Source organism: Hemicordylus capensis, chromosome 2, assembly GCF_027244095.1.
Source record: "Hemicordylus capensis ecotype Gifberg chromosome 2, rHemCap1.1.pri, whole genome shotgun sequence".
In the NCBI taxonomy this organism is placed as follows: Eukaryota; Metazoa; Chordata; class Lepidosauria; order Squamata; family Cordylidae; genus Hemicordylus; species Hemicordylus capensis.
In genome coordinates, this window is record NC_069658.1 from 168,116,144 (window position 1) to 168,134,595 (window position 18,452).

Genomic DNA, 18,452 nt, shown 5'->3' on the forward strand with positions numbered 1-18,452 from the left:
GCTTAATCAACTCCATAGCGATATTAAATTCACTTATCAGTGGGACAAAGAACGTATCCCATATTTAGACACCTTGGTCTTTAAAGACCACTCTAATAAGCTAGCATTTAGCCTCTATAAGAAACCTCTTCATATTAATGCCTATCTTCATTTCGATTCTTATCATCCTGAACATCTTAAGTGAAGTATCCCTTATAGCCAATTCCTTAGGATTAAGCGCAATTCTACAAACACATCCGATTATGCTAGGGAGTCCAAACTGTTGGAATCACAATTAACTGATTGTGGGTATCCATGACATATTATTCAGCAGATGCATTCCCGCACTAATTCTGTAGATCGCCGGTCCTTGCTTCACCCTACGGCCCGTAGTTCCAATTCTTGGCTTTTCTGGTCTGTTCAGTATACTCCATTGGCTTATAAGATCAAAAATATCATCAAGAGGCATTGGCATTTAGTGGCTAAGTTACCGAGGTGTGAAACCTCACCCGTGATTACCTACCGTAAAACTTCCAGTATTCGAGACATGTTAATAAGTACTGACTTTTCATCTTCACACAAGCATGGTTCTGAACCATCCAGCTTTTTTCCCTGTGGCCATTGCTCGGTATGTCCATTAGCTGTCCCTACTAAGTCCGTACACCATCCTTTTACTCACAAGTTATTTTCGCTCCATTTCTTTGCCAATTGCAGCTCTAAAGCCTTTGTTTATGTGATTCAATGCCCATCCAATCTTTGGTATACTGGCAAATCAGAAAGAAGCGCCAAAGTCCGTATTGCTGAACACCGTTCGTGTATTTAACATAAGGTGGTAGAGGCTCCCCTTGTGATGCATTATATTTTGAACAACAACATTCTGCTGATGATATTCGGTTTTTCATTTTGTACAAGTACTGTGGATATTCCTTTGCCTTAACAGATGTCCGTCGGACCCTCCTTCAGAAAGAAGCGTTTTTTATTCATTATTATTCGACTGTTGCACCTCATGGTCTGAATTCTGCTAATGATTTGTCCTGTTTCCTATAATATCTTTGTTATTAGGTTCTTTCACCTTTTGGATCCTTTCGTTAGATGATTATCTGTGGTCACCCCCCCCACCCCCCGCATGGTTTCTTTTACACGTACATATTCGGTTCTATTTGGTTTCTTTATGGCATGGTATGCTCTTTCACCTCACTTATCAGTTTGTCATTAGTGCAAGTATGATCTGCAGTTTACAATTACCTTTTCAGCTGTACGTTTTAAGGTACATAGCTTGAGGTTAGCATTAATGATAGGCTACCCCTTTAAGTGCAGTTTGAAGTTTTTGGGAACAGCTGAATCACCTCCCTGGTTAATCCTCTTCTTCCTCTTATAACCTGGGATAAGCTCCCATTAGCTAGATGAGCCCTGAGGCTTTAACATGCTTGGAGAAATTTGATCATATGAGAGATGCTTTTCTACTTTTGTGTAAGTTTTGTCATATTTATTCTTTTGTATTTTATCAGCAATGTTTCATTGCCTTTTTTATATATATTGGTTTATGTTTTTCTACATTACTATTCCAGTTTGTTCCCTTGCAATAATTACTAGGACAATTCACAGGTAGTATTTACTCTTTCTGTTTTGAGTTCTATTTGATATGACATTGTTTGAGGTTGCACTCATACATTCCCTACATCTTTTAGGGAAGTCTATGGTTTTGGGTACAGCTAAAAATCTTTTAATTAATTATTGTTTGAGTTCAATACCCATGTTAAGCTTTACATTAGTAAAGTGTTCCTTGAGTCTTTGTAAATAAGCTTCGATAAGCTTAACTGTACTGCATTTTTACTTTACATTTAGAGAGTGTTTTGTGTTTTTACTTTACAGTGTTACAGATATTGTTTTATGTTCTCATTTAATTGTTCCAGCCTGTTCTAATGGGAACTAGCCCCTGATGAAGCTCCTAGCGAAACAGCTCCATATCCCAGGGTGGCTGTCGTGTGACTTTCCCTGGTGTGCCTTGTCTTCTACCATCTTTCATTGCTAGTCATTGCAGAGCAGGTCACTTATTTTCTTCATATGAAGGAATCATGATTTGATCAACATACATCTTCATCACTTCACTGAGTACTTTGTTTCCTCTCTTTGGATTTGAGGACTCATCACCAGTACTGCATGTACTTCTCAATTTCTCATTTTTGAAGACATCTTGGACTGTGTTTGGACACCTACATAAACTGGTTTTTCATTTTTCCATTGTATTTCATTACTCTACTTGGTATTTTGTTGTTGTTTTACATGTATTTTCATATGTGTTATACAGTTGTGTTTGATTATTTTGATGTGTGTTGAGAGCTGGTTGTTTATACATTTATCATTATTCACCTCCTTTGTTCACGAGTCTTGCTTTCTCTTCCCTTTCCTGTTCCGTGGACCCCAGTTATTCTCTTTGGTTCACCAACATGGATAAGGCATTTGCCTCTTCAGACGAACACTGCTGTAATTGCGCAACTTGCCAGCCATTGGAAATAATGGCCACAGTGTCATGTAACTGCGTTTGCACATTTGTGGGGACATTTCTGAAACATTGCTATTGCACGACTACAATGATTTTGTTTTCAATGCCTTCAGCAGTGAGCAGCGGGCTGTGAGGGTGAGGGCCAGGGCCAGGAGAGACTTCAATTTCAGACACTATACATGGGTATGGCGTCTTTAACGTCTGAATAGGGCTACAGGAGGCTCGTTCACATGAGCATTAACTGGGTAGAGGAAGCATCTGACCTAGTTTCAGGAGCTAAGTGCACTCCTGAGTTAAGGTTGTCTGTGAGGGGAAAACACGGCAGGAGGTGCTGGCTGTGATCATAACCTTGCCCCCGACCCGCCACCGGCTGGGTACAAGGGCTTGTCCTTCCACCTCATTCAGCAGCTGGGTACAGCTGCTGGATAGGACCGAGCCCTCCTGCCCAGTGGGAGGCTAGCTGACAATCACTGCTGATGCCTCCAAACCTGTTTTTCCCTCACAGATGATCAAAAAGAGCATGCACAGCTCCCATAACTGGATCAGATGCTTCTGGGACCCAGTGAATGCCTGTGTGAACAAGCCCAGTGCTTGTAAAATGAGAGCTTAAGAGCTTTTATTACAGAATCTGCTCCCAAAATTCAAGCTGTCCTCTAGGGTTTGGGTTTTGTTTGTTTGCATGTAGGAGATGATACATTGTTCTTCTTAGTTTTGAAGGGCAAGGGTACAAAATAGGGCACATATGGGGACAAAAAGGTCTCCTACCTGGGTCCTCTTCTTCAGCAAATGTCACAATGTGAATTCCATCCAGGTCGTCCTCCTGGGAGTGACAAAAAACATGTTATTCATGAGTCCAAGGATAGGAAGGCATGTCTGGTGCTAGATATGGGGAGACTGAGAGACTGGAGGATCAGATAATGCCAAGAGTTATATGGGATTTGAGATGTTTCTGTGGATTAAGGGAGGATCAACTAATATGAACAGAATCTATTTGTAGAGAGGAGAGAAAGATGTGAGAAGGTTGTAAAGAGGTGAGAATAAATGGGAAGACACAAGTGTGTGTGTGTGTGTGTGTGTGTGTGTGTGTGTGTGTGTGTGTGTGTGACTTGCCTCAACACACTGATGCCACATTTTTTGCTCATGGGTCTTTCCAACAGTTCCTGAGCTTGTTGATCATCCACAGCAATCAATGACACATGTTTGCTAACTTTGTGTGATTCACTGACAGGTTCTGACCTGAGGATCTCTGGGTCTTTCCAGGCTCTACAGACTAAATTGTTACACACAGTCTGTAAGGCTGCTTCCACCAGCAAGTACTTCTGTTGCATTGAAATTAAGTAGGGATGTGCACAAATCAAAAATTGTGATTAGTTTTGCATTCAAATCAAAACCTGCTGTTTTGATTCGTACACAAAACAACCTGTTTGAAACAAGGTTGATTTGATTCAGACTATTAGATTCTAAATGAATCCAAAAATCGATTCAACCTGTACTGTGGAGGCAGGGGTGCCTCCAAATTACCCTTAATGTAAAGAAGAGGTGTGGAGGCACCTTTGAACCGCTCCTGGCAGAGAGGCAGTGGCGGAAAGGTGGTGACCAGACACGTCATCCCTCCCTGCGGATGGCCTGGCCTGGCCTGGCTCACAACAGACAGACACACCGGGTAATCTCTAAGCCCTTAAATGGCCTCTGTGAAAGTGTGGAGAGGCCATTTAAAAGGATGGGGTTTTTTTTTGCTAGAACACCAGTGTTTTTGTGTAATCACCTTTTAAGGGTAATTTGATTTGAAATCAAAACACTCAAAACAGCCCGTTTAGAGTCTAAACGTTTTGGTACCAAAATGTTTTGCATATCCCTAGAATTAAGTATTCTTAAGTAAGATGACTCATAGCAAGCCACTACACTGCGTAGCTTAAATGCAGTGCAGCGCACCACCCATGGAAGGGGGATGCTCACACAGGGCTTCTGCAGCAGCGGAGAGCTCATCTCCACCAGAGCACTATTCCCTCTAAGGCTTGCGCACATGTCTGTGCTCACACGTTTTTGGATGTCCACTCAGTTCATTTTAGATCCTGCTCAGGTTGAATCGGTAAGGTCTCACTCTGAATGCATGTGTGCACACACTGCCTTGATACCGCCACCCAGAACAAAACTCATTCTGCACTCAGAAGGAAAAAAAATTAGAGAGAACACTGTTCCAGAGCCTAGGTAGTCATTATTTGTAATGGCAGGAGCAGGGCTAAGTGCACACGGAGCAGCTGCAGGGGCCATCTGCGTGCATTCCCCATCCCTGGGCGATGTGCTGTGTTGCATGGAAAACCATGGCCGGGAACATGCAGTTCTGACCCAGCAAATCACACCAATGGAATTGTGAGTGCTCTGTGGGAAACAGTGGCGCAAAGGTGATTGACTGAACATCCCTTGTGAGAAATGACAAACGTCTCCCTCCCCATCCAAGCACAGAACAATTCTATGCCTCTTTTAAAATATTGTTTTATTTTGCACTACTTAGAAGAACCTTAACAGCCGAGGGCTCCACCACTTGTACCAATGAACATAGGAAGTGGCTTCTAAAGGTAAAATGCGCCATCAAGTCGACTTTGACTCCTGGCGCCCACAGAGCCACGTAGTTGTCTTGGGTAGAATACAGGAGGGGTTGACCATTGCCGCCTCCTGTGCAGTATGAGATTATGCCTTTCAGCATCTTCCTATATTGCTGCTGCCCGATATAGGTGTTTCTCATCGTCTGGGAAACATACCAGCAGGCATTCAGACTGGCAACCTTCTGCTTGTTGTTGTTGTTGTTACATTTATATCCCGCTCTTCCTCCAAGGAGCCCAGAGCGGTGTACTACATACTTGAGTTTCTCTTTCACAACCACCCTGTGAAGTAGGTTAGGCTGAGAGAGAAGAGACTGGCCCAGAGTCACCCAGCTAGTTTCATGGCTGAATGGGGATTTGAACTCGGGTCTCCCCGCTCCTAGTCCAGCACTCTAACCACTACCCCGCTGCTCCATTAGGTGCTTCTCCCATCGTCTGGGAAACATACCAGTGGGCATTCAAACTGGCAACCTTCTGCTTGTTAGTCAAGCATTTCCCTGCTGCTCCATTAGGTGCTTCTACCAAGGCTGAAACTACCACACATGACATGTTTGCATCTAACTTTCCTTGAACATTTTAAAACTAAAAGCAGCGATGGGAGGCTGTGAGTTCAAGTCAAGGAATGAGGGTGGGGGTGTAATCTTTCCCCCTATAGCTGTTTTTCAGTTTAAATTTTCCCCAAGCTGCTTTTTTTATGCAAGGGAAAATATGCAGGTAGCTGTACCTTTGAATCTGCATGGAGAAAAGAAGCTTGTGAGAGGCATAACTGTAAGTGAAAAACCAGCCAAAGGGGAAAGGGTTAAGCATACCTCCCCCAGCCACTGCTCCTCAAATTATGATTGGAAAGTCCCCCTAGTCAACTGAAACAAGATTTAGGCTGCTGTAAGATTGAAGGGTCTGTTAGGGAGATCTAAAAATACAAACAAGAGAGAAGAGGAACTGAGAGAAAGGTTTGTGTTAAAAAAATATCTGGGACGGTTTTCTTCCTAAAATCCACAAGGGTGGCAGTAAGACCTTGCATAGCTGGGCACAGTGAAAATTATATTGGCAAAGGCCATCTTATTTGGCAGCCAGGTTGTTTATTGTGCACCTGCTATGAATGTCATCTTGGAATTATACCATGGAAGACCCGCATGTTCCTTGTCTTCCACCAATCCCAGCTTTCAATTTCAATTGGTATTAATGCAAGAGGGGAAAAAATCCATCTAAATGCTAATTTCTTTCTCCTCTGAGCCCACGAGTGACAGAACCCCCATAAAATGAAGAGCTAAAAGATTAAGTGGAAAACATCATTTAGGGGGGAAAATTGCAAGAACGAGGGTTTTTCTGGCTTCTGCGGGAGTATCCGATTTTTGCAGGGACATTTGCAGCAGATTTACTACTGAAATCAGAGCAAAAATAGTTCAATGTACTTTGTGGCTTGGTGGAGGTTGTCCCCCCCACCCCCCGCCCAAGATGAATTCCAGCTGTCCTAGCACATACACAATACCAAAGTCGATAACTCATTAAACAAGCAGCAGACTCTGATGCAATGAAGAAACCTGGGCTTAATATTCCTAGCCTCTTGCAGGGCATTGCTAACCATGGACCAGGAAACCCATGCTGCACAGTGACTGGTAGCAGATACAGTATGCTCCCTTTGCATTGTATATGGCATTACTTTATAATGGACCAGACTTTGATCCCAGTATTGTCTACTCTGACTGGCAGCAGCTCTAGAAAGTAATGAAGCATAGCTATCCTGCCCAAAACTGCTATCGGAGATCCTTTTAAATGAAAATGGCAAGGACCTGGGGCCTTCTGCAAAGCTGAAATCTTCTGCCACTGACCCACATACCACGCAGCATCTCACAAAGACTGCTTCCACACTGCCGGCGCTGCAGCAGGAATTATTTAAAACAAAATTACCATACTTGTGAAAGAGCACTGTTGCACCATCCTGAAAAATCGTGCAAGAGCAGTTGCACAACATGTCAGCCACTGGGAATAATAGCCCTAGTATCATGCAGCTGCATTTGCACATTTGTGGGGAGATTTTTGAAACATTGCTATGACGCAACTACACTGATTTTGTTTTCAATGCCTTCAGCAGCGCAGGCAATGTGGAAACCACCTGCAGGACGCTGTGTAATTCATGGGCCACGAAGTAAGAGGAGACAGGTTGCCAGCAGAACTGTAACCAGGTGTAGGCTGAAAGTCTTGTTAAAATTCATTTGAATTCAAAATGAAAAGGCCATACAATGCTAACCCTGCTAACTGAGCAAAGAGGCACCTTTTAAAAGTGGTGATTCTCTTTATTGAGCAGGGGGAGAGCAACTGGCCCTATCCATCCCCAGCACAGGACCTCCAGTGGCTGTTGCTAGTGTCTGTCTTGTTTCTTTTTGAGATTGTGAGCCCTTTGGGGACAGGGAACCAATTTGTTTATTTATTTATATCTAAGTACACTGCTTTGGGAACTTTTGTTAAAAAGTGATACATAAATATCTGTCGTACTCGTACTATTACAAAAGTAACATCAAACTCATTTTCCAGTACATTTTCACCAGTGCACTTTAATACTTTTGCTACATTTCTTGGTTTCTGCTTTTCTCCCTGCCACAATCTCTGATCTATGGAAATCAAATATAAGAATTGAATTAATTGTGATGAGGAATGAAGGTTTGCTGCCCAAAAGGCATAGGAGTCCCCTTCTCAACCCATATGAAATCCTAGTTTGTAAGCATAGGCAAAACTAGGGGGGGCAGCCAGGGCACGTGCCCTATGTGCCACTGGGGGGAGTGCCAGTGCTATGCTGCCCCCACCCCCTCTCCAATTCGCAGATTTTTAATTTTAAAAAAATTACCTGTAGCCCCTTTAGGGGGCTTCCTAAGGGCCACGGGGAGGGGGGTCTGCAAAGGTTCCCCTCCCCCTGCCAGCCTCTTAGATCACCACCGCAGCCCATCTCAAGCTGATTTTCAGGCCTGTTCGGGCCTACAAAGATCAGTGCGACAGCCATTTTGGAGATTGCTGCACATGCACAAAAGGCCTCTGTGAGGCCTGGCAAGGCACAGGACTTCACAGGGACCATTTGAGCATGTGTGGCAGCCATTTCTTAAATTAAAAAGGCGGATGAAAACAAAAATGGCCACCACACATGCTCAAATGGCCTCTGCAAGACCTAAGTCTAGATTTTTCCCTGATCTAGGGAGTCAGAAGAATGCAAAGTTGTTGGCAAGGGACCCAAGCATTTAAAAAACAGATATAAATGGCACAAAAGTAAGTGGACAAAACATCCCTTAAAAAGACAATGTGGGTCTAATACCTTGTAAGCAGACAAAACTGAAGCGTAGGAGGGAGACGCAAGGAATAAAATAGAAATATTCACTCGCATGCTGTTTAATTCTCTACAGAGCTCTATCTTTATCTGAATATTTGTCACGCAATCTGATTATAAGGTTTGTGGGATTTCAAACTTAGAAAGTGCCTGCCTTTAATTTGTGCGTGCTTTAAAAAAGAAAAACTGTTGTAAGAATTCACACCCAGAAACGTTGCATCTTCAATGTATTGCCATCCCTGTGTTGTGCAGTCTTACCATACTGAGAAATGGCTTGTCTTTTGAAATAAGTGGTTAACCTGCTGCAAATTATTCCCTTTGATTTAGCTGAGTTGTACTCGGGTTTTTATTGCCTGTGCATCCCAAGTAGATTTGCTCAAGTTTCCTTGCCTTCTACAAAAGTTATATTTTAGAATGTCATCTTAAAAAAATCAGTGCAACTCTCTTTTTACTTTGAACACAATTGTTTTTAAAAGACACATTGAATAGTCATGCTGTGATTCTGATTGACTAGTGCATTTGATAAACTAGACATAAAGTTTACTGTCCAGTCTGCCTGTTGCCGGCCTCTGTATTGAACAAGGGAAGTGTAACTTATCCAAGGCACCATATTTGTGTGCCTACTTGGTTCATTTATGGCAGAGCTCACTTTTGAAAGTGTTGTAATGCTATGAAGGTGGCTGGTGTCCTCCATCGAATACACACTATCACAGGCCATATGCTCTTACAACCTTAGTATCTGCCACAGTGACAGATAGGAAATGGAATATGCGTGCAATAGAACTGGTTTTTTTGTTTTGTTTTTACCTTTAGACCCAGGAATTTGAGGGGCAGGGGCAGGGACAACTTTTTACCAAACCTCTATAGTGTGGTAGAGACAGAATATTGGTGACGGTAGTGCAGGGTAGATTATTGTTATAAATTCTTTCTCTCTCACATGCACACGCACACACCATTTTTCTGATTCAAATATAACACTGTTTGCTGTTCTGTGGCTAGTTGCAACTTCCACCTTCTTCCTGATCAGGCTGCCGGATCCAAGCCTATTGTAAGCTACTGGATAACTTCAGATTGTTTGGCGACCCTAGGATTTCCCATTGCAACCATCTCCCTTTAAGGCAAAAGCTGTTTGGACAGAAAAAACCCCATTCCTGAATTTCTTGGAGGCAGCAACCTGTAGTGAGGTGTGCTGAGGTGGCAGAGCATTTGCTAAAGCGAACTTTCACTGCTTAGCTCTATGGAGGCCTGCCCAGCACATGGATGTGCTGCGTTTCCTTGGGAAGGCGACTGGCACATATGTGCCACATGTGTGGTTGTATGTGTGTATGCATGCATGTGTTGCTTACAACCTGCTTCTCCTGAAAGTGTCTGAACTTGTATTTTTGAGCTGATATGGTAAGGTTATCTGAAAGATGGGTGTCAGATGTTTGGACAGGGGTGCAATTTCAGTGCTTGCGCTAGGTACTATTTTCCCTAGATACGCCCCTATTTGTAAGCCACAGATCAACCACTGCTTCCAGGTGCAGACCACCTGCCGAGCAGTTGTGGTTTAAGAAGTCCTGCTAACTTGGCAAAGAGGCACCTTTTAACGTGGTGATTCTCTTTATTGAGAAGGGGGAGAGTAGCTGGCCCTATCCACCCCCAGCACAGTACCTCCAGTGACTGTTGCTGGTGTCTATCTTATTTTTCTTTTTAGATTGTGAGCCCTTTGAGGACAAGGATCCATCTTATTTATTTATTATTTCTCTGTGTAAACCGCCCTGAGCCATTTTTGGAAGGGCGGTATAGAAATCAAATCAAATAAATAAGAATTCCTTTGTGCCCAAGAAGAAGAAGGGGAGGGGGAGGGGGAATGCATGGTTTTGACAGTCCTTTGGCTTGCACTCCCAATGGCACATGCCATGGTCTGAACCAGGTCAAGAACTTTAACCCACATATGTACATCATCCTTGCCTCCTGTTGGTGAAGATTTCAGCTCTACTGCTTGCTCTACTGTGAACATTTCAGTTCTACTGTTTGCCTTGATGCTTTCTCATTAGAACATTTCCAAAAGCTTAGAACTTCCCTTCTTTGTTGCACTTACCCAGGTCTCAAACATGTCCTCCGGGCGTAATTTGCGCAGTGTGGCTCTGAAAAGTGGGGGAGGAAAGGAACTCAGTTTTAATTGGCAAATTGTTACATGCCTATAACCACATGAATGTATGTGGTCAGAGTAGATACTATATATGTCTTTTATTGAAGACTAGAAGCCAGCCCCCACTGCTGATCTAACTACTGCAACACTATGGCCATTCTTTTGCAAACACAGAGGGCCTCATTCCAAAATGTGAGGAACATCATCAACTTGCATAGGTCTAGACAACTGATTCTTTAGAGGACCAGGCTGAACATATGATGTAACTTAGGAAAAGTTTCAACATGCGGAGAAAGCAGGGAGACAGGAAAAGGTTAACTTCCATAGAGATACCATCCTGCGATGAAACATTACACAGCCTAGCCATCCCAAAGATAGTGTGGGCCCTAGGACAGGATTTGCAGCTGGACACCCTCCTGCCCCGCCCCCTGCTTCTCCAGGCAGTGGTGGCAGGTAGTGCCTGTAGGGGGCGCAGGTGCCTCTGGCCACCTTAATGGCCACACTCAGCCCCAACTATGTGCTGGCCAGTCTCCAGTGGAGCCAAAGCGGCCTGATGAAGTCACCAAGCCAGAACAGCCACACCGGCTCAATGAGGAAGAGCGGCCCCAATCCCTGAGAGAACAGGTCTGCCTCTTTTTGCTGAGATCTGAGCAGCTCTGCTCTGTGATGCCATCAGGATGTGTTGGTTCAGCTGGAGAGTGGCTGGCACAGAGTTGGAGCCAAGTGCAACTAAGGAGGTGGAGAAAAGCACTTGCATCCCAATAGGAATTTTGAAAGGGGGCACCAGTGCCCCCGGCAGGGGTGCAACAACCCCTACCTGGGAGGGAGGCAGGTGGCCCCCCGACACCAGTGGCCCTGGGACTTCCCCCCCTCATAACTCAGTGGTAGTGATACCCCTTCACCCCAGACTTTCAAGTACCAATTGTGGTAGCAAGCATGACTTGTTCCCTTAGCTAAGCAGGGTCTACCCTGGTTGCATATGAAAGGGAGACTAGAATTGTAAGCACTGTAAGATATTCCCCTCAGGGGTTAGAGCCACTCTTGGAAGAGCAGAAGGTTCCCAGTTCCCTCTCTGGCATCTCCAAGAGAGGGTTGAGAGAGATTCCTGCCTACAACCTTGGAGAAGCCGCTGCCAGTCTGTGTAGACAATACTGAGCTAGATGGACATATGGTCTGACTCGGTATATGGCAGCTTCCTTTGTTCCTATGTGGGAAGAGAATGCAAACTATAATGTGAGGATGAACTGACCATGTGTGTCAGTCAGCAACCCCTTTACTACTGTAGTTCTTCCACATATAATGAAAACATCTACTGGTTTCCCAAGCTATTGCCCTACTGATAGAGCCTCATCCTAAGTGGCCTTATCTCTTGAGGTTGTGGGTACTGGCTGTGAGAGATAGAATGAATCTTTGCCACTCTTTGGAGAGATGTTTTATAGCTACTTCCCTCATTGATTGATTGTCTGATTAAGTGCCCTCAAGTCAGTGTTGACTCTTAGCGACCACATCAATAGATTCTCTCCAGGATGACCTGTCTTCAGCTTGGCCTTTAAGGTCTCTCAGTAGTGCATTTGTTGCTGTTGTAATCCCTTTCCTCATACAAACAAATAATACTTAAGTAGATTTAACTAAAGATTTACCTAGTAACAACTCTATTTCTCCTCCTTCCCTTCCCTTTTCCTTTCTGACTCCACCCACCAACAGGATCCCCACTGGGACAAACTTCTCAACAACACAACATAAAAGATTACTAAATCGAATACAACAAGAGAGTACTCAGGAGTGCAGAATCTTTGGGTGTTAATTCCACGCAGATGCCATGGCCTGGGCTCTAGGGGTGCTTCTGAACACAGCCAATCTCTCTACCTTTTGTGCTCATTTATAAACTCAATCAGCTCCTCTTCTGTATATGGCTTGTCAGGGACATGAATTGGGTCATCCATAAATGGCTCATAGAAATCCACCTCATTTAGCTTCAGACCTAATTTCTTTGCAACCTGTGAACAATCAAAGATATTATACTGGTAAATTATGGAACTTTCTTTTGCTGGAAAACTCACCACATGAAGAAGGAGATACCAGAGTGAATATTTTCTAGTTTTCAAAGAAACATGCAGACATGAACATTTTATTGTTTAAAAACCCAATATATAGTATTGTTTCCTTTCATAGCCACAAAACCATGACTTTAATTGGATGCCTGTGCTTAGGCAGCAGATTCCCTACTCCTAGCAAGGCAGCATGCAAAGTAACAAAGCAAAATTGAAGCTGGCAGAAACAAATTTCTTTAAAAAAACAAACAAAAAACCCTTCATTTTGTATCTATTTTCTATAAGCAAGCACAAGAATAAAGACGCCTGTGGATAAAGAAAAACAAAGTCAAACCAAGTACTTACATCTCCTACAAGAACGAAGATGGAAGATTTTACATAATAATCAAACTAGGAAAGATGACAAAGAAAACCAAACCTCTCCTCATCCCTTCTGAATACTCATTCCTGTTCAAACACAGGAAAAGCCCATTGGACTGAAGGTTGGTTGAAGGAATATCAAATTCCATTGTAAACAATGGTACACAATCCATCCAAGACTGAGATGCTTTTGCTTACTTCTCGATCTGGCCAATTGCTGAGTCTGAGTCTCTCCCTGGACGAGGTTGTGCTGCCCTGAAGGGGGTGGCCCGCGACTTGGAGGTCCTCTTGGACTCGTGGCTCCTGCTCGAGCAGCAGGTGGAGGCCATGGCCAGAGGTGCCTTTGCCCAGCTCCGGCTGGTCCACCAGTTGCAGCCCTATCTCAACCGGCAGGCCCTGACAACCATAACTCATGCCCTCGTCATCTCTCATTTGGATTATTATCATGTGCTCTACCTGGAGTTGCACCTCTTCTGTGATCGCTGCACTGGTTACCTATTTGCTTCCGGGTCCAACTCAAAGTGCTTGTTCTTATCTTTAAAACCCTTCCAGACTTAGTGGCTGTTTACCTTCAGGACTGCCTCTCCTGGCCAGTCCTGTCCCATCCTGTGAGATCTTCTTAGGTTGCCCTTCTTTCAGTCCCTGGCCTCAGAGAGATCCGTAGTAGTAGGGCCCATGGAAGGGCTTTCTCTGTTGCTGCCCCTTCACTTTGGAATTCTCTTTCCCCCTGCCCAGATTCGGTCTGCCTCCTCCCTTTCAGCCTTTAAGACCTTATTGAAGACATTTCTTTTTTGCCAGGGAGTTATTTACATATGCCTTCATGCATGTGTAATCTGAAGAGCGTGGGTATCTGAAGAGCGAATCTGCTTCACAGCAGATCCTCAGATGTTTAATTCGGGGGATTAAATGGACAGTTCACATAGAGTCAGCTCCTTTCCACAATCCCTGCAGATCTTTTTCCTGTGCATGTTCCCACCACTTGCTCCTGGTTTTTTATCCAACCAATCCCATCAGGAAGAGGTGAGAGAGCTTTGTTTTGTTTTGTTAGTTTGTCAGTTAGTTACGGAAGACTGCAAGACCAAGCAGCCAGGGATCAAACAACAGAATGCAAGGTCTCAGGTTACATCTTGCATTTAACTCAGGAATTTCTCCCTCCCACTCCCCTTCTGGACTCTCTCATTCTCCCTGTGACCCCTCTTCCTTCCTTAGCCAGCCATTCTACTTCTTTCTTCCATGGATGGTGTGAAATGCTACTCATCTTTATAGCAAGCCTTCCCGGCAGCATTCTGCAGACAGGGACACGTGCACCACAGCTGAGTCCACACCAGAGTGCAGAAATGCTTCTGTGATTCAGCAGAGTTGAGGGTGCCTTCTGTGCTTAAAAGCATCTCCTGTGGGGAACTGTGGCCAGTGTCTCACTTGCTCTCGGTTTGTGACCTCAGCACAGCTCCCCTGCAGGGGCTGGAGAGGGCTTTCTCCATGGAGAGTGGTTTGTGAGGAATAGCCTCCACCTGAGGGGACATCTGTGTGTGTATTATGTAGGCTGCCTGGCTCTAATGTAACCTGACAGAAACATGAGCTGAAAGAACCCCACTCCACAAAATTGTATCCATCTACCACAACCCTTCCCCCTACCCCCAGGGCTTGCAATTGCAAATCTCCTTTGCTGACACCTGGGTGGATTTCAAGTGTGAGTTTGGAAAGAAGCCCCTCCACACATCACAGAGAAACTTCAGGGCATAAAATAAGCCTTAGGTTCCCCCCCCCCCCCGCCCAAAGCTGCTGGAAATAGAGGATTTTTTAAAAGCCGGGCATAATTCGGGCTAAGCCAGAATGCACAGCCTCGATTCGGGGGGAAACAGAGTCCTGTCTATACTGGTCCTTGATAGCCCGCAGCGACTTCGGGGTAAATGCAGCTAATATGTGGACTGGCTTACTCCATTCTGGAAGAGATCTGAAGTAAAAGTCCTGTGTGTAAAGCCTCCAGGTGTTAGCCCTTTAAAATATCTTAAAAAAAAAAAATCTTGGATGTTGTTCTTGCTTTGTACACCACCCTGAGACTGTGGATTGGGCGGTATATTATATCTTTTAATAAACAAACAAACAAATTGGCCTCTAGTTAACTACAGGTTTCCGGGCGAACACTGTCATGTTTGGTGGGAGATCCATTCCATGTTGGGACAGATTGAGCATGTGCTAAGGAGCCAGGACAAACAATCGTTTTATTCTTGCTGTTTAACCTTGTGTATTTATAGGCATACATCTCCCATAATAATATTGGCTGACATGCAGACTTAAGGAAGCATCAGCACTTCTTTAAAAGCTCTGAGGCTGCTGTGCTGCAGACTAGCATAGCTCTGCTGTTTTCACAGGGTGGGGGTGATCTTCACCTAGCTGTGCAACCCTCAGCGACCTACTTCCAGGTTGCATAGAGCACTATCAGGTGGGAGGGGAGAGGGGAGATTGTCGCATGCAGAATACAACAACAGTGCCCATGCAGCACCAGTGCTTTGTTGGAAGCACTGGTGCTTCCTTTAGCCAGTATGTCAGATAATAAATAAATATAAATCCTCATCATCATACAGTAAAGGTAAAGTGTGCCATCAAGTTGGTATTGACTCCTGGTGACCACAGAGCCCTATGACTGAGTGCTTAAAGGAAACTGCACAGTGGGCAAGGGACAAGCTCCTTCACCATTTAAGTATGGCATGACTCTCAAACTAGCCCAAGGTAATGATATTGGGGACACTGTTCCCTCTAAGGCGTGCACACATGCGCATGCTCACAAGCTTTTGGATGTCTGCTCAGTTAATTTTAGATCCCATTCAGGTTGAATCAGGAAGGCCCAACTCTGAATGCATCTGCACACACACTGCCTTGGTACTGCTGCCCAGAACAAAATGCATTCCTCACACAGATGGGGGGGGGAGAGAAGGAACAGTGGTTGGGGACAGTTAAAAGGTTAATTAGCACTGCTGTGAATATCTTCTAAAGCCCATGGGTATGCATATATCCAAATAGCACACGGTGTTCACTGGGCTACTTTAGCCAATATCAGTTGGCTACAATTTCAAAAAATGGGTTCCAGGTGCTTACCCCTTTGTCAAAGGTGGCAAAGAAGTTGAGATAGGGGTGGAAATGTTCAGCTGCCTCTTCAAATGCTTTGTAATCTGAGAAGGAGAAAGAAGAGTGGGTGGGAACCATTTCACTTTGGTCTGCTTCAGCCGAGATAAGCGTAAACAGTGTTGTCACTTTCTGAAAGCTGAATCTAAACAGTAGCACTACCACCACCTGACCCCGATCATGTGTACAGGTGCAGTCTATGCTCAGACCTTTGGATGGCCAGAGAGAGTCAGGAGTAAGGATAGCAAGCTAAGCAACATCTCAATCCACCTTCTCCCTTACTTAAGAGGGCATGAATGTTACGGTCCTGTAGCAATGAACATGCATGCGTGAATCTGGTTTAAGTGTGCTCTCTTTTGACTCTGCCAGTGGTGGTTGGTCATTAAGGGCAGGAGGGGCTCGCTCTCTCTTCTCCTCTCTTGCCCCACCCCCAGTAAACAAATTAGTAAAAGATCAGATTTACAGGCTGCTTTTTCCATTCTTCCTGGGGGCAGTGCCATGAGGAGCCCCCTAGGAATCAGATTGGCTGGAGCACCTTGACTAGCAGCTGTTCCAGCCAATAAGACCAAAAGAGGAAATTACAAGCAGGGGAGGAGGGGCTAGACTGGAGGAAGCTCCTAGAAGACTCATCTTTTACTACCTTGTTTGGTGGGAAAGGGAATGCAATCCCTTCTTCCTCCCTTCTGTCCCTCTTTCTGCCCTTTGCTTCTGCTCTCTGTCTTTTTCTCCCTCCCCTGCTTACTTTTCTGCTTCCTGCCTTCTCCCCCCGCCCCCGCCACCTCCAACTTTTCTGTATTCTGCCTTTTGCCCCTGCTTTTGTGCAATTTCCCCCTTTCTGTTTTCCTCTATGCTGGCAGACTTGGGTAAACACCCAAGGTTGCAGGAGTGGGGGGCTCCTGCCTTGGTGACTGGATTCTCCCCTGCCCCCCTTTCCTCAGTGCCCACCAGCCACTCCTGGGCTCTGCCAACATGTTGAATAAGGTCAGCCAAAGAGAGAGCCCAGACATGCTCAAAGGATCTTAATCGCTCCTGCTACAGAGTTTGGGTGACAAGTATCCAGTATCCAGCTTCCTGGCTCCTCCATCTCTCCAGACCTAAGAATCTGCTGACTAAACGCACGTTCTGAATCTTCTCCTTTGAAGTAGCCAATGAGTTTGATCTCCTCTTCAATGTGGTCAAAGCCCTGCAGCTCCAGCTTGTTGCTGATGATCTCCACTGGGTCTTCCATCAGCTGCCATGAAGAAGGAGTTTGGTCAAGTGAGAACAACTTATGAACAACACAAGAAATTTAGCTATTACCTGATATAAAAATGTGTCCCATAAAGATGGGTGGTTTCTCCATACACCATTTGGCACAGTTCATGTGATCTGTTTCCTTCGCACACTTCCACAATAGACTAGGCCTACTCCTATATTTTCTCACCCAGAAACCACCCTGGACCTCCGCAATGTATTCCTTGCTGCAGTCATCACTTGCTACAATCACCATTGCTGTGTTTCCTGTAGAGCTATTGCCATGTACATATGAAAATCTTTTTCCTTCATGGCCCAGAATCTCCTGTGGGGGAAACTTCACACAGGACCCATGAGCTTGGGTAGGTGTTGTTTCTAGAAAGTAAAATGGAGAGGCAAAGAGGGTTGAAATACTCCCATGCTGTCTGTGGGGATACTCCTGTGACTATCTGGCGAATGCCTCTTCTCCACACTGGTGGACGGGGTTTCAGCAAGAATTCTAGTTGACCAGTAGTGGAAGAAAAAAGAGGTGTCATCAAGTTGCCATCAATGTACTAAATAAACTAAAAAAACCTTCAGTTTTTATAGGTTTTATTTGCATTTTTAATGTTTTTTAAATTGTGTTAATGGTTTTTAGATTGTGAACTGCCCAGGGACTTCTTTTGTATAAGTTGTACTAAATAAAAATAAATAAATAAGTTGATTCCCCCCACCCACCAACTTCAGCAAATCATAGAATTAGCTCAGAGCATATTAAAGAATAGCATTTTGACCTTTCAATAATAATGGCTCACTGGAAACAGTTTTAGACAAATGTTTCCTTTCACAATTTATTGCAACATAAGTGATATATTATATGATGCTTGTTTCCTGGCAAATATGTCACACAACATCTGCAAAGAGCACTAACCCAAATACATTATTTCTGTTGGAAAATGTAATGAATTTATTAGGCCATTTCTGGCTGTGAATGCACTTACATCTAAAAGGAATTCAACCAAGACATCTGCTGCCATTTCCCCATCAAACTCAATTATGTGGTCCTCTTTAAAGACATAGAGGCTTCCTTCTTCATCCAAACCTGGGGGAAAGATATGAAGAAAAAAGTATGAAAGCATCGTGATCCAGGCCAATTGTGCTATCCATGGCACAGTGG

At 44.4% G+C, this 18,452-nt stretch overlaps 1 protein-coding gene across 1 annotated transcript in view; it reads right to left on the bottom strand.

Annotated features, from left to right (window-relative positions):
• The window catches only part of CASQ2 (calsequestrin 2), a 63,508-nt gene that overhangs the window by 15,691 nt on the left and 29,365 nt on the right, over positions 1-18,452 (bottom strand). The window contains exons 3-8 of the mRNA XM_053301435.1: positions 18,277-18,377; positions 17,183-17,294; positions 16,037-16,110; positions 12,396-12,526; positions 10,479-10,524; positions 3,248-3,302 (exon numbers count right to left, since the gene is read on the bottom strand). Of these exons, the coding sequence (XP_053157410.1) occupies positions 3,248-3,302; positions 10,479-10,524; positions 12,396-12,526; positions 16,037-16,110; positions 17,183-17,294; positions 18,277-18,377 (519 nt within the window). The remainder of the gene's footprint in view (positions 1-3,247; positions 3,303-10,478; positions 10,525-12,395; positions 12,527-16,036; positions 16,111-17,182; positions 17,295-18,276; positions 18,378-18,452) is intronic.